Raw genomic sequence first — 14953 nt, 5'->3', positions numbered from 1 at the left:
TTTTAAATTTTGTTCCCAGATTGAAATATTACAAAAAACAGCAAATATCTATGAAGAAGACAAACGGACTTTGCAGCAAGAGTTGGATGACAGAGACCAAAAACTGCATAGAGAACTATCAGACAAACGACGCTTAGAGCAGAGAATGCAAGGAGTGGTGACTGATACAAAGATGAAATGGGAGAAGGAATGCGTGAGTGCATCATTCTGGATTCCAAATGCCAAGAACGATTTGGTTATGGCCTAATTGTTAAATTTGTTTAAATCTCCAGTCTTGTGTTCAGTACAGCTCTTTGAATATGTATTTTTTTATGAATGCTGCTAGATATTGATAATCCAGTGACAAAAATTCCAGTGGAACAAGGTTTAGTGGGCTGTGTAGCCAGTGCCTGTGTGGTTTTTAAGCCGGGAAGATTTCTGTAAGTAAATAACCACGATATATTGACTATAGTAAGTAGATTAATTGTTTTTCTTCCATTTTGTTTTCTTCGCCTGTGGAATGTGCTTAAACAACATTAATCAACAGGAACGTCGAGTTCAAGCTAAGCAACTTGAGATGCAAAACAAGCTTTGGGTGAAGGATGAGAAACTTAAACAGCTGAAAGCAATTGTTGCTGAGACAAGGACGGAAAGGCCTGAGAAACCAGAAAAGACGCCAAGGGAAAGGGACCAGAAAGTACAAATACGCTCGGCATCCCCACCTTCAGTTCCTGTATGTACTAGTGAGATTCTGCTTAATGTTATACATGCAATTTAAACTGTTTCCTTTAGGGGAAATAAGAGCCTGTATAAACTTGACATACTTCATCCTTTGGGTAGACACTGGTGTGTCAATTTAAATTTTTAAAAAATCTACATAGTTGTAGGAATCTTTGAAATGTAATATTAACAAGCTTTGTTAAAATGCCAATTTGCTTTGCCTTCCAGGTTCTTTGAAAATTAATTCATATCGTACAATTGTTTGTAGCAAAAGGAATCATAAAATAGGATATTTTTATATTGTGTAGTGCTATCTTGTGCTACAAGGGTGATCCAGTAGTGCTGTTTGGCGCTGTAGTGGCGATTCAATAGCTTTATTGTATTAAATTGGATGAGATTGTGACTGTATTCTAACATGGGGCCTTTTGCATGGTATATGGCTCTGTTCAATCACAATTAATGTTTACCTATTAGCAAACTTAATGTAACTTATTGTTGGGTGCCTTTTTAACTCACTATAATTGTGAAATATAGGAGTTTTGATTTGTGAAATTCTGTACAGATCCTAAAACCAATTTATTTTTGGTTTGTGGATTTTTTCCCCCATCCAAAGAGATCCAAGTTTTCTTCTCTTCTCCTCCACCTCCAGTCCCCGGACGGTTAAAATTAGAATCTTTTTGAGAGTCACTTTTTCCCGAAGATTAACATTCAAAGCCTTTTTTTTTAATTAGTAGAAAAAAAGAAAAGGAATATAACTAACCATGTGTTGTTTGAGAGGGCTTAGAACTCTCCTGGGTTATATGTACCAAATGAATTTTTAGATCCTGTGATCAAATGTGGAGGGTTCTCAATGGACAAATGCAATAGATTTAAGTAACTCCCCTTGCAGCCAATCCTGTAAATCTGAAACCTCTTTACTTGTTACTTGGGCTTGTACTGTTAAAGCATGCCACTGTGGCTTGGAGTACAGATTTCCGAATGTCTTTGAAAATTGGTTCTTTGCTTTAATGTCCTTAATTTGCCCCAAGGAGTCAATTTTATTATAAGCATGTGATCTGTATTCAGGTTGTTTCTGCAATATTTACCTTCATTAGTTTTTAATTATCATGCATAATTTTATATTAGTAAGATTTTCCACCTAAGTGAATTAAGATCTAAGTTCTAAAGCTGTTCTTAAATGTTGCAATAATTACAAACTCCATACTCATTGTTAGCAATCGTTGGTAGACATATTAGTGCATGAAAACTCCCCCCTATACAGTTCTGTGGAAGTAACTACTGGAAATCTCAATAGAGGAATGTCACTGCGATGATTGTACTTTATTAAACAAATGTCATTCTACACAAATTATGAATTATAATCTAGGAAAGTAAACTGGCAAGGTAAATTGTGCAATTTTAGCAAAGCTGTCTCATACGTGTTGATGGTAACACATGAGGATTGATTCTTCATTCACTTCCAGAATTTCTAACGGATTGTATTTGCAGAACCAGTATGTTGTGCAAAGTTTGTCTGCTTTCTAAATTGTGACTTGGAAAACCCGGGGTTCCTGGAATGAATGTGAGGTGGTTGAAAGTTTAGCAGTGATGCCTTTCTGGATAAAATAATTTGACACCTTTATTAATGAACTCCTCCTATGAAGAATAGTATTTCAAGTGAGTGATTTGATACTGTTTGAGCAAAAAACTCAGAATTGGCAAAGAATGATTGAAGATAGTAGCTAAGTATTACTGTTAGCTCTTGCAGCTTTACCTCACTATTTAATGTTAAGTATTTTTAATTGCTCTATGCATTGCATGTTCTTTCTAACTTTTCATCCTATTTCCATAGTTTTCTGGTAACATTGCACCACCTCTAGCCACTACAAAGTGCTACCCAGCATCTAGGTCACAACTACATAGGCGCTCTAATTCCTGCAGCAGCATCTCTGTGGCTTCCTGCATCCAGGAATGGGAGCAGAAGACTCCAGAATGGAAAACCGATGGTAACACACCATCTAAGAATAAGCATAGACCACTGGATTCTCATCAAGTTAGGGACTCCAGTTTCCAAGGGAGATGGCAGGGAGTGAACAAGCCGAGCGGCTACAATTCCAGCAACCGTAGAAGAGAGATCGCAGTAGACCAAGATGCACGCTGGAGGGTTAGTGAAGCAAGTTATTAAGGGAGAGAAAAGCTGTGGGTTGAGAAAGTTTTTTTTTTAAAGAAATAGTTTTAGCAGGTGACTGCTCTAATTGTTGCATGTATTTCCCATCACACCTTTCACAGGTATTTTAACACTGATTTGATAAGATTTGCCTGTATTAGAAATGTATTTAATTTCTCGTAAAACTACTTAATTAATTTATAATGGACAGTTTTTTATGATCAAGAGCCAGTTAACTTCAATACTAGCCAGTGCTATTTGCAGAACATGTATTCATTCTAGCTTGCCATTCTGCTTGTGTATTTTCTTGCTGAGAAGAGTTGTGTGTGCTTGCTTTTGTTGGTCTGAGGGTTTCAGTCTTGAAAATAAATAATTGGGCACATTAATTTACAAATTAATTGACATGAATTGGTGACGTAGATATTTAGAAGATTGCTGAAGGATACAACAGGGTACAGATCAGTTGCAGATATGGGTGAAAAAATGGCAGGTGGATTTTAACACAGCTAAGTGTTCTGGACTACACATAGAGAACTGCAACAGAAAATGGTGGTGCAACTCAGCAAGTCATGTTGAAGGGTCTCATCCCAAAATATCGACTGTTTATCCCCCTGCATAGATACTATCTGACCTGCTGACTTCCTCCAGAATTGTGTGTATTGCTCAAGATTTCCAGCTCGTGCAGGATCTCTTGTGTGTGGAGTATTGCATTCATTTCTGGTTGTCCCATTGTAGGAAGGATGTGGAAGCTCTGGAGAGAGTGCAGAAGTAGTTTACCAGGATGCTGACTATATTAGAGTATGTGGTATAAGGAGATGCTGGATAAATTTGGGTTGTTTCTCTAGGGTGAGACTTCAGGGAGGTTTATAAGATCAAGAGGTATAGATAGACAATCAGAAATGTTTTTTAAATCATGGTTGAAATGTCTAATACTAGAAGGTGGCATTTAAGTTGAAAGAGGAGAAGTTCAAAAGAAATATGTGGGGCAAGTTTATTTTTACATAGTGGGTGCCAGGACTGTGCTGCCTGGAACGGTGGTGACAACAGATATGATGGAAGTGTTTTAGAGGCTCCAGATGTCACGCCGAATCTTCGCAAACTCCTAAGGAAGCAGAGGCGCTGCCGTGCCTTCTTCATAATTGCACTTGTGTGTTGGGCCCAGGATAGTCCTCAAGTAATAACAGTTGCTGATCCTCTGACTGTTTATTCCCCGTTACCTGAGCTGCTGAGTTCCTCCAGCATTTTGTGTAAAAGGGACAAATGCTTTTTATAGGATCAGTGGGAATGAGTTTCATTGTGGGTAAAGTGCTAAGTGTTTCACAATGTCTGTGCATTTTTGTGCAAACTGCAGGCAATGTGCTGCTGTTCTTTTTGTTCTTGTTTGGTGTTGCAGTTTTAATTACCATAATTATCAGATTCACAGTTGTACTTCACCTGTACAACTGAATGAATGCTGCAAGCAAGGCACATTAAATTCAAGGCCACAGCAGTCTAATTGGTTACAGTGCTTGAATTGCAAATGCCTTGAAGTTTTGTTTTTTAGCAAATGCTATAAACATACTGTACCTGATGCAATGTAAGTTACATTGAGCTGATACTTTGTAGCATCTGCTATATGAATGTGTATCTTGTTTGCATCACTTCTAAGTGGATTTCAGCTACTGCTGAAGATGTATAGAAAATATTTTGCTGCTTTGCCATTTTTGTATAACCACACATTTTAAGATATTTTAATAATTCATCACTTGCTTTATCATCTGTGCCGAGTGGAGATTTCTCTAATGAAAGAGTGAAGTGTCTGAGCACTTCTCGGGTCAGTGATTGCCCCTGAGCACCAGTGTTATGATTGGTACACTGTTCTTGGAAGGTTGCATTAGGACAATGTGGCTATTCTAAGAAAACTGTTTCTTTAAATAGCTCACTTTTCTGCAATCAGTTATTGTTAGAAGTTGCAATGTTTTTCTCAAGAATGATCAGAGTAAAATTTTCAAATTTTAGTGCCCATCTAACTTGTGTAATGGGAAGGTTATTTGGACATATGATTGGCTCTGTACAGTGGATGCTTTCCCTCATAGTCATTGCCATCTGAGCTCTTTATCCAAAATGGCCACCCCATCCGACTGGTTGCATGCCATTTTACCTCCCACTCCCATACCTCGGCCTTCTCCAGTGCCGGTGTTTATATTTTGTCAATCCAAAACACAAAAACTAATTTAAAGGAAAACAAGTTGGGAGGTGAGTTTTTACTTTAAATGAGGCGTGCACATATCATATGGTAGCGTCATGATGTATGTAATTCACTTACTTTTACATAACCGGTAATGAATTGTTTAAACAAGAATGCTTAATCAAACAATATTTCTCAAATACTAAAATATTAACAACAGGGTAAGACTAAAATCACATGTTATGCCTGGATGGTCTAATCCAATGTATGAACATAGTTTTCCAGTTTCAGATAACCTCCACTTCCTGTGCTCCTTTCTTTCTCCTCCTGTTTTCATTCCTCTTGCTGACCTGGTTGCATCCACCTATTGCCCACGCACTATACATTCTAGGTTTCCTATTTGCCATCATTCCTACCTTCTCTGATTCTACTTTTCACCTTCCTTTCTTATCAAATTCCAGCATCTGCAACCTTTTCCAGCTTCTGCTCTATCCTTCTCTCTACCTACAACCCACCAGCCACTGTCTCCCATCTCCACACCTCTCCCTCCCCACCTGGTTTCATTTGCCTGTCATCTCTCTCCTCTGATTTCCCCAATTGCCTGCCAGCACTTGCTTCACCCCTTGCTCTGACCTCTTTATAGTGACCCTCTCTCATCTACATTCAGCCTTTCCCTATTTGAAAATGGGTGAAAAAGCATCAGGTGAGAACAGGCTTAGACATTGGTCTACCATGGTGGCTGCTTACTGTCCAATATTCCACCAAAGCTCTACACTTTTCAAAGAGGAAGAGTGATTAATTAAGAAAACATTGCGCTGTACTTGGAATCCTTGCTGCACTAGTGTGGAGTCTGTGTGTGTGTTTTTTCCCTAAAGTAGAAATACCCAGTGATGGGCAATTCTCTGTGCTGCTTAAGATGTGTGGATATATCACTTTGTATTTACAGGCTTCAGCTGCTGATTAGAAGTCAGTAACTTGCATTTCTCTTCAAACAGGATAGCAATCACTGGCTAGTACTCGTTACTGACATTGTATTTTCTGCATGTTATTGACATTGATGTATTTAACTGGTATTTTGTCACTTTAAAAAATTAAAGCTGGTGCCCAAATGGGCAGAATACTGCAGTGTGTGACACTAATAAAGATCATATTTAGTGTTCTGAATAATGCTGACAGCTAATTATTTACTCAAATTAGTAAATATTTGTGGATAAAGCTATGTGCACTTTATAATTTAAGATGTATGCTGACATGTAGAGCAATAGACAACTGTACTACTTTTGAGTGACTGATCATCTCTTTTTGAATATGTATGAATCTGCAGAGATGCTTTCTAATGCATGTTTAATATGATGAATGCTAGGAAGAGAAATCTCTGCCTGCTTTTCTTGTGTGAAAGCCAATACTTACAGTCAGGATTTAACAGAAGTGAAATTTGACAATTTAGTGTGTAGAGCTTGCTTCCTGGCACTTACTGGTAACCCAATCTGCTTTAAATTTGCTCTTTAAGTGTTATTACTCTTAACAATTTGAGGATGTGCATAGTTTTTCTTGTATCTAAAATGTACTACTTTTGGCCCAGTTGTACTTGGGGATGTAAAGTTGGGTAACAGATACATTGTGCATGCACTAAATGTCTTAAGGTCTTCTAGCATTGTTCCTCTCCTGAGATCTGCTTGTTCATGTGGTTGCGTGAGAGTTCTGCTCTGCTTCTGGTGCATGGTGGCTTGCTTTGCATAACTGCTAAGGGTCTTTTTCCTAACCTGCAGGAGGCTATTAACATAATCATCTTGAAAAGTCAATTAATCAAAACATTGATTTGGGGTTTTATTCTAAATTCAATAACTTTATGTTGATTTTGTTATGTATTTTGGAGTTTTCAAATGAAATTCAAAACAATGGCTAAAACCTCCCCATTTGTTTTCATGTATCCAAGAAATCTGGATCTTGCTAGATTCGCTTCCTAGCAAGGCTATGGTTTTTTAATTCAAAAAGTGTACAGTTTTGTTCTTCCCATTGAGACCAGAGTAATTTCGGAGAAAGAACTGTTGCTGATTTTAACTGTCTTTTATTTTTTTACTCAATCAAATTTGTTCTGTAAGGGATCCTTTAATCAAGAATTTCTGATTACAATTTCTGTTGATTACTGTTTCAATCTGCTTAGAATGCACCACCTGTTCGTCTACGCCACAGACGGTCACGCTCAGCAGGTGGGGAACGATGGGTAGACCATAAGCCAGTTGGTAGCATCGAGATAGACACTGTTCTCCAGCCACATATTCCCAATGCCATCACAGTGGCTGTACCAAATGAAAAAGCTCTGGCTAAATGTGACAAGTACATTTTGACACATCAGGAGCTTGCATCAGATGGGGAGATTGAAACCAAACTCATCAAGGTAATGACCTATATAACAAACTAATAAAAGTTAATGTCATATTGTTGTGCTGACTAGCACAACTATGTTAATGAATCTTTCCAGTCTTTGCTTCAAACAAGTTTGTAGGTGAAAGTAATCATGGTATTTATATTAATATTGGTAGTTGGATTCAATCTTAAATTATAAAGCATGCCTTTTTCGATGCATTTTCTTGAATTAAATGTAATTTATTTTGATAGTGTTCACTCCAATTTTTTTCCCCCCAGGGAGAGGTGTTCAAAACCAGGGGTGGTGGCCAATCGGTCCAGTTCACAGATGTTGAGAAGCTGAAGCAAGAATCTCCTGTTGGTACAAGGTGTGTATCGTGTGAAGATTATACAGTATATTCACCCTTCAAAACTGGTTTTAACTTAGAGCTATCAATATAAACTGTGCGCAAAATTTAGAAGTGAATAGGGTGGTGTCATTCCCTGTTATAAATCCAGCAGTCTCCAAATTAAGTACCTGTAGTGACAAAATTTGTATGAATAATAGGAATTGTTTGCGATGCCTTTAATATTTCAATGGCTGAATTAGTGCAGTGAAGTGTGTATATGTGACATATTCATCTATTGCTTATCTTAAAGAAAATTAACTTGTGTCTCAAACATTTGAAGCCCGTTTCATTACTTTTTTTGTAAAAGTAGTAAGGATAGTTATTTTATTTGTCAGTATTTTATTTTAATGTTTTCAACACTTCCTTTAATTAGGAAACGTAGATCTTCTCCGTCAGCACGTCCTCCAGAGGATACGACAGAATCTGAATGGACAGATGTGGAAACAAGGGTAAATGTACTTTCGACACTGGATTAAATAGAGGGAAGAGGGGCTTCTCAAATGTTTCAGTTGCTTTTTGTTTCTGTTAGATTCTCTTCAATGCTGATGAGAAAAAGACAACTAACAGTCCTCCATTGCTGTTTTTCAGTGTTCCGTTGCTGTAGAGATGAAAGCAGGCAGCAACCTGGGGCCTGGATACCAGCATCATGCTCAACCAAAGTAGGTGTCCTAATCACCTTACCTCTTACAGCAGATTTTTATTAACGCTCTCTTGGCATCCAATATTTAATGGTCTGTAACCCAAACAGTTTAAGTGGCTGCTGAAATGCAATTTTGGTTTAAAATGATCACATTAGATTGAGTTGTTGTCCCTCTGGCTGACTGCAGAACAACCCTAGCAGACCTCGCGCCTCTCTGTGCAGGGGGTGGTCCACGTGCACTTCCTTCCATTGCTAAGGCAGGAGCGTAGATTCAGCCACTTTGAGGCTAAGTTGGTAAACCCCAGGTAATAGTTCTCCAAGATGATAATAGTACCCCCCCCACACACACACATACACGAAAACTCCTTATTCATTTTGTAATAGCAAACTGATTCTTAATGTTTATTCTTTCTTTTTTTTTAGACGCAGAAAGCCGTAAATGCCATTTAACTTCATTTTGTGGAACACCTCGAGCAATATTGGAAAGTTAACACTTCAGGCTAAATGCTATGCAAAATTTGGGTGCTTGAGACACCAACAATGATGTAAAACATTTTGAATTGGAGCTATAGTAATCTTGCTGATACGTATATTAGATGGGTGTCTTTCTTTGTCTTTCAAATTATGCATTTTACTATGTGGGCCTTGCCCCACTTGAGGATACAATTTTATACCTTTCCCAAGTCAAATAATCATGATCTTTTGTTTTGAAACGTTTTGAACAATTGATCAGTATAAATTAAAATGTGCATTTTGAGATTGGCTATACTGTATTTACAAAAAAACATTTGAGGAAATTCAGCTTTTAAACAGCATTATTCTATTATGGCACTTTTTTTATGCCTGTTTTTATAAAAATTGGATAATACCTGCCCTATATAGTTTAGGAAAAAATCTGCCTGCAACACCCATCGCTGGATAAATCCTTATCTCATGTTTGGAGCTGCTGCTATTCAGTTAAGATGATGCACTTTAGAACAGTCACCTTTTTGTAAAAACACATCTAGTCAACTTCAAGCAACATCTTTCTATGCTGTTGTACAATAAACTTTTCCTTAGACTAATAATTTTGTTAGAATTTACTGTATGTTTTACCCAGTTAAAGTATAGATTTTGTAATAACATCTTTTTCTCTGAAATGGCACTTCTTGTGAGTGAATATTTACATGTATTTTCCACCATCCAAAATATAAATATTAAATTCATTTTTCATTAAAATTGTTCCTGTTATAACATGTAGAATTTTGTCTCTGAAATTAATTCTCATCAAATTGGGCGGGAACAGTGAGCTATCGACCTATACTTGAAAATTTATTTTGACAGGAAATGTGTTTTTGGCTAATTAGTGGCTGTCTTGTACAGGTTTCCGATCTTCCTGGTCTTTTTACATTTTCAAATCTTGAACTAATTTCCCTGACTAATGAAGTTTAGCACGGCATAACTCCACTTTAACCACACTATCAACTTGCGCAGCAACTTTAAGGGATCTATACGTGAACCCAAGATCTGTCTTTTCCTCCACACTGCTAAGAACCCTACCATTACTCCTGTTCTCCGCCTTCAAGTTTGACCTTGTAACGCACATCACTTCACACTTCTCCAGATTTAAACTTGATCTGCCACTTCTCAGCCCAGCTCTGCATCCTATCAATGTCCGGTGACCTGCAACTACCTTCAACACTATCCATACTGCTACCAATCTTTTTGTCATCTGATAGCTTCTCGATTAGTAAAGGCATCAAAGGTTATAGGAAGAAGGCAAGAGAATGGGGTTGAAAGGAAAAATAAATCGACCAGGTTCGATGGGCTGAAATGCCCAATTCTGTTCCTATGTCTTATGGTCTAATCCCTTACAGTAGCTTGAGTATTGTGAACAGTTTTGGGCTCTTTATCTAAGAAAAGATGTGCTGGCATTGGAGAGGGTTCAGGGGAGGTTCACAAGGATGATTCTGGGAATGGAAGGTTTATTATATGAGGGAGCGTTTGATATCTCCTGAGTCTGTACTTGAATTTAGAAGGATCGGGGGGATTTTATTGGAACAGAGTAGATGTGGAAAGGATGTTTCCCAAGGTGGTGGGGGGGGGGGGGGAGTCTAGGACAAGAGGACACAGCCTCGGTATAGGGGGGTTCCATTTAAAACATGCAGAGAAATTTCTTTAGCCAGATGGTGGTAAATTTGTGGAATTTGTTACCACGGGTACCTGTACAGGCCAGGTCATTAGGTGTATTAAGACAGATTCATAGGTTCTTGATTGACCACAGCATCAAAGGTTAAGAGGGGTGGGGGTTGATCAGCCATGATTGAATGAGCAAACTAAATGGGCCAATGGCCATATTCTGCTCCTACGTCTAATGGTACCCAAGCCAATTAGATGTCATAGAGCACAGAAACAGACTCTTTGACCTATCTAGTCCAAGCTGAGCTGTTATTCATAGTACATATTATCATGAGCTAATCCATTCTCCCATTTAGTCCCACTCCCCTGCCTTCTCACCATAACCTTTGATGCCCTGGCTACTCAGATACCTATCAATCTCTCTAAATACACCCAATGACTTGGCCTCCACTACCACCCATGGCAACAAATTCCATAGATTCACCACCCTCTGGCTAAAAAAAATTTCTTCACATCTCCGTTCTGAATGGGCGCCCTTCAATCTTTAAGTCATGCCCTCTCATACTAGATTCCCCCATCATGGGAAACAACTTTGCCACATCCACTCTGTCCATGCCTTTCAACATTTGAAATGTTTCTATGAGGTCCCCTCATTCTTCTAAACTCCAAGGAATACAGTCCAAGAGCGGACAAACGTTCCTCATATGTTAACACTCTCATTCCCGGAATCATTCTAGTGAATCTTCTCTGTACCCTCTCCAACGTCAGCACATCCTTTCTTAAATAAGGAGACCAAAACTGCCCACAGTACTCCCAAGTGAGGTCTCACCAGCGCCTTATAGAGCCTCAACATCACATCCCTTTTGGTCCTATACACTGTTCCTCTAGAAATGAATGCCAACATTGCATTCGCCTTCACCACCGACTCAACCTGGAGGTTAACCTTAAGGGTATCCTGCACGAGGACTCCCAAGTCCCGTTGCATCTCAGAACTTTGAATTCTCTCCCCATTTAAATAATCTGCCTGTTTATTTCTTCTGCAAAAGTACATAACCATACACTTTACAACATTGTATTTCATTTGCCACTTCTTTGCCCATTCTTCCAATCTATCCAAGTCTCTCTGCAGACTCTGTTTCCTCAGCACTACCGGCCCCTCCACCTATCTTTGTATCATCAACAAACTTAGCTACAAAGCCATCTATTCCATAATCCAAATCGTTGATGTACAACGTAAAAAGAAGCGGCCCCAATACGGACCCCTGTGGAACACCACTGGTAACTGGCAGCAAACCAGAGTAGGATCTCTTTATTCCCACTCTGTTTCCTGCCAATCAGAAAATGCTGTATCCATGTATGTAACTTTGCCGTAATTCCGTTGGACTCTTATCTTGTTTAGCAGCCTCATGTGTGGCACCTTGTCAAAGGCCTTCTGAAAATCCAAATATACAACATCCACTGCATCTCCCTTGTCTAGCCTATTGGTAATTTCCTCAAAAAATTGTAATAGATTTGTCAGGCAGGATTTTCCTTTAAGGAAAACATGCTGAGTTCTGCCTATCTTGTCATATGCCTCCAGGTACTCCGTAACCTCATCCTTGACAATCGACTCCAACAACTTCCCAACCACCAATGTCAAGCTAACAGGTCTATAATTTCCTTTTTGCTTCCTTGCTCCTTTCTTAAATAGCGGAGTGACATTTGCAATCTTCCAGTCCTCCGGAACCATGCCAAAATCTTAACGACTTTTGAAAGATCATCGCTAATGCCTCCACAATCTCCACAGCTACTTCCTTCAGAACACGAGGGTGCATTCCATCTGGTCCGGGAGATTTATCTACCCTTAGACTATTCAGCTTCCTGAGTACCTTCTCTGTTGTAATTGTGACTGCGCACACTTCTCTTCCCTGCCACCCTTGAGTGTCCGGTATACTGCTGATGTCTTCCTCAGTGAAGACTGATGCAAAATACTCGTTCAGTTCCTCTGCCATATCCTTATTTCCCATTACCATTTCTCCAGCATCATTTTCTATCGGTCCTATATCTACTCTCACCTGTCCTTTACTCTTTATATGCTTGGAAAAACTTTTAGTATCCTCTTTGATATTATTTGATAGCTTCCTTTCATAGTTCATCTTTTCCCTCCTAATGACCTTGATTTCCTTTTGTAAGCTTTTAAAAACTTCCCAATCCTCTGTCTTCCCACTAATTTTTGCTTCCTTGTATACCCTCTCCTTTGCTTTAACTTTGGCTTTGACTTCTCTTGTCAGCCACATTGCAGCACAGTAAGGGCCCTTTGTTGTGCCAACCTTTTGACCTACTTTAAGAACAATCTGACCCTCTCTCCTCTGTAGGCCTCCATTTCGCTATCATCCATGTGCGTATCTAATGTACAGTATCTGCCACACTTGGCAGAGTGTTTTATGCACCCACCCTTCTCTGGGTAAAAAACTGACAGCCCTCTATACTTCCAATCACCATTCAAATTCTGCCTATTCCCACCAACCCATGCCTGGAACATAGCTCTCTATACTCCTCCCTTATCCAAACTTCTCTTAAATGTTGTAATCAGACACTTAATACTTCACAGGCTCCAATAGTGAATCCCAATGACTGACCACAGTATTAAAACAAGATAGGGTCCCTCTTCTCTTCTCTCCCCCCCCCCCCATTGTTGAATCTGTTTTGATCAAAAAGACAGTTGGCATTTGTCTCACTTTTATATGGGAGTCTGCAATAGCACACAAGAATTTCTGCTTATCTTCCTTTTCTCAGGAATGGAGTGATTCATGAATGGTTTCAGTCAGCTGCCAGAGTGAAAGAAGCTTATTTTCCTCTTGATTTGACTTGCTGCCAGGGAGACAAGTTATATTTTCTATTTTTGGGCACTTTAACCTTGCCACTGTCAATTCCTGCACCATTTCTTCTGTTTATTTTACCACATTGAATCATTGCTTCTCACACAGAATGGATCATTTTAAGACTTGAGTACACAGGTTGTTCAGCCAATATATCTTGGCACTCTTGTGGCTGGAGTTACCATTTATTCTTCTGAATTAATAGCTTGTTTTTCATTGACAAGGAATGCTGACATCAATGGCTATCACAGCAGACATTCACAGGTAGACTGCACTCTGCCAAACATCAAATTTTATGGTTTGCAAGGCTGGTTACAAATGTTTGGAGTGCAGGAAGGTAGGTGAAAATTGATGGTTATGTCTACTTTTGCACAGAGGCATTATACTCTGTGACCTCCGTTTCCATCAAGGGGGTCAGTGTGGACATGGTGGAGGATTACAAATACCTGGGGATACGAATTGACAATAAGCTGGACTGGTCTAAGAACACTGAGGCTGTCTACAAGAAGGGTCAGAGCCGCCTCTATTTCCTGAGAAGACTGAGGTCCTTTAACATCTGCCGGACGATGCTGAGGATGTTCTAAGAGTCTGTGGTGGCCAGTGCTATCATGTTTGCTGTTATGTGCTGGGGCAGCAGGCTGAGGGTGGCAGCCACCAACAGAATCAACAAACTCATTTGTAAGGCCAGTGATGTTGTGGGGATGGAACTGGACTCTCTGACGGTGGTGTCTGAAAAGGGGATGCTGTCTGTTGCATGCCATCTTGGTCAATGTCTCCCATCCACTACATAATGTACTGGGTGGGCACAGGAGTACATTCAGCCAGAGACTCATTCCTCCAAGGTGCAGCACAGAGCGTCAAAGGAAGTCATTCCTGCCTGTGGCCATCAAACTTTACAACTCCTCCCTTGGAGGGTCAGACACCCTGAGCCAATAGGCTGGCTTATTTCATAATTTACTGGCATAATTTACATATTACTATTTATTATCTCTATGACTATTACTATTTACTATTTACTGATAGTAATATTACTATTTCTATTGCTATTTATTATTTATGGTGCAACTAACAAAAACCAATTTCCCCCAGGATCAATAAAGTATGACTATGACTACTTGGTGCAGAAAAAAGCTAGTTTGCAGTGGATAGACAATTAAATATCAATTTACACTGATGTTGCCATGACTTGGGAATTTGAGTTATAAGGAAAGGTTCAATAGGTTAGGACTTTATTCCCTATAGCATAGGAAAATTACCATAATACATAGGAGTAGAATAAGGCCATTTAGCCCGTTGAGTGTTCTGCCATTCTATCATGGCTGATTTATTTTCCCTCTCAGCCTCATTCTCCTGCCTTCTACCTAAAACCTTTGACACCCTTAGTATGCAAGAAACTATCAACCTCCACTTGAATATACCCAATGACCTGGCCTCCCTAGCCGCTAGTGGCAATGATTCACCACCACCCGGTTGAAGAAATTCCTCCTCATCTCTAAAGGGGTGTCCTTGTACTCTGAGGTTGTGGCCTCTCATATATCTTGTATGGTGGATTTTGGTTAATTGGGAAGT

At 39.3% G+C, this 14953-nt stretch overlaps 1 protein-coding gene across 2 annotated transcripts in view; it reads left to right on the top strand.

The window, feature by feature from the left end:
* Nucleotides 1-9631, top strand: part of kif23 (kinesin family member 23) — a 42992-nt gene extending 33361 nt beyond the window's left edge. The window contains exons 16-23 of one of the 2 annotated variants that reach the window (XM_072278024.1): nt 20-193; nt 527-712; nt 2531-2842; nt 7177-7410; nt 7659-7747; nt 8142-8217; nt 8357-8427; nt 8832-9631. In XM_072278024.1, the coding sequence (XP_072134125.1) occupies nt 20-193; nt 527-712; nt 2531-2842; nt 7177-7410; nt 7659-7747; nt 8142-8217; nt 8357-8427; nt 8832-8847 (1158 nt within the window). In that variant the 3' untranslated portion in view covers nt 8848-9631. The remainder of the gene's footprint in view (nt 1-19; nt 194-526; nt 713-2530; nt 2843-7176; nt 7411-7658; nt 7748-8141; nt 8218-8356; nt 8428-8831) is intronic. The other variant, XM_072278025.1, reaches the window with a different exon arrangement.
* The last annotated feature ends 5322 nt before the right edge of the window (nt 9632-14953 follow it).

Source organism: Mobula birostris, chromosome 14 (assembly GCF_030028105.1).
Source record: "Mobula birostris isolate sMobBir1 chromosome 14, sMobBir1.hap1, whole genome shotgun sequence".
NCBI lineage: Eukaryota > Metazoa > Chordata > Chondrichthyes > Myliobatiformes > Myliobatidae > Mobula > Mobula birostris.
Note: the sequence above shows the minus strand (reverse complement) of the source record. Positions and strands in the feature narration are given on the sequence as shown.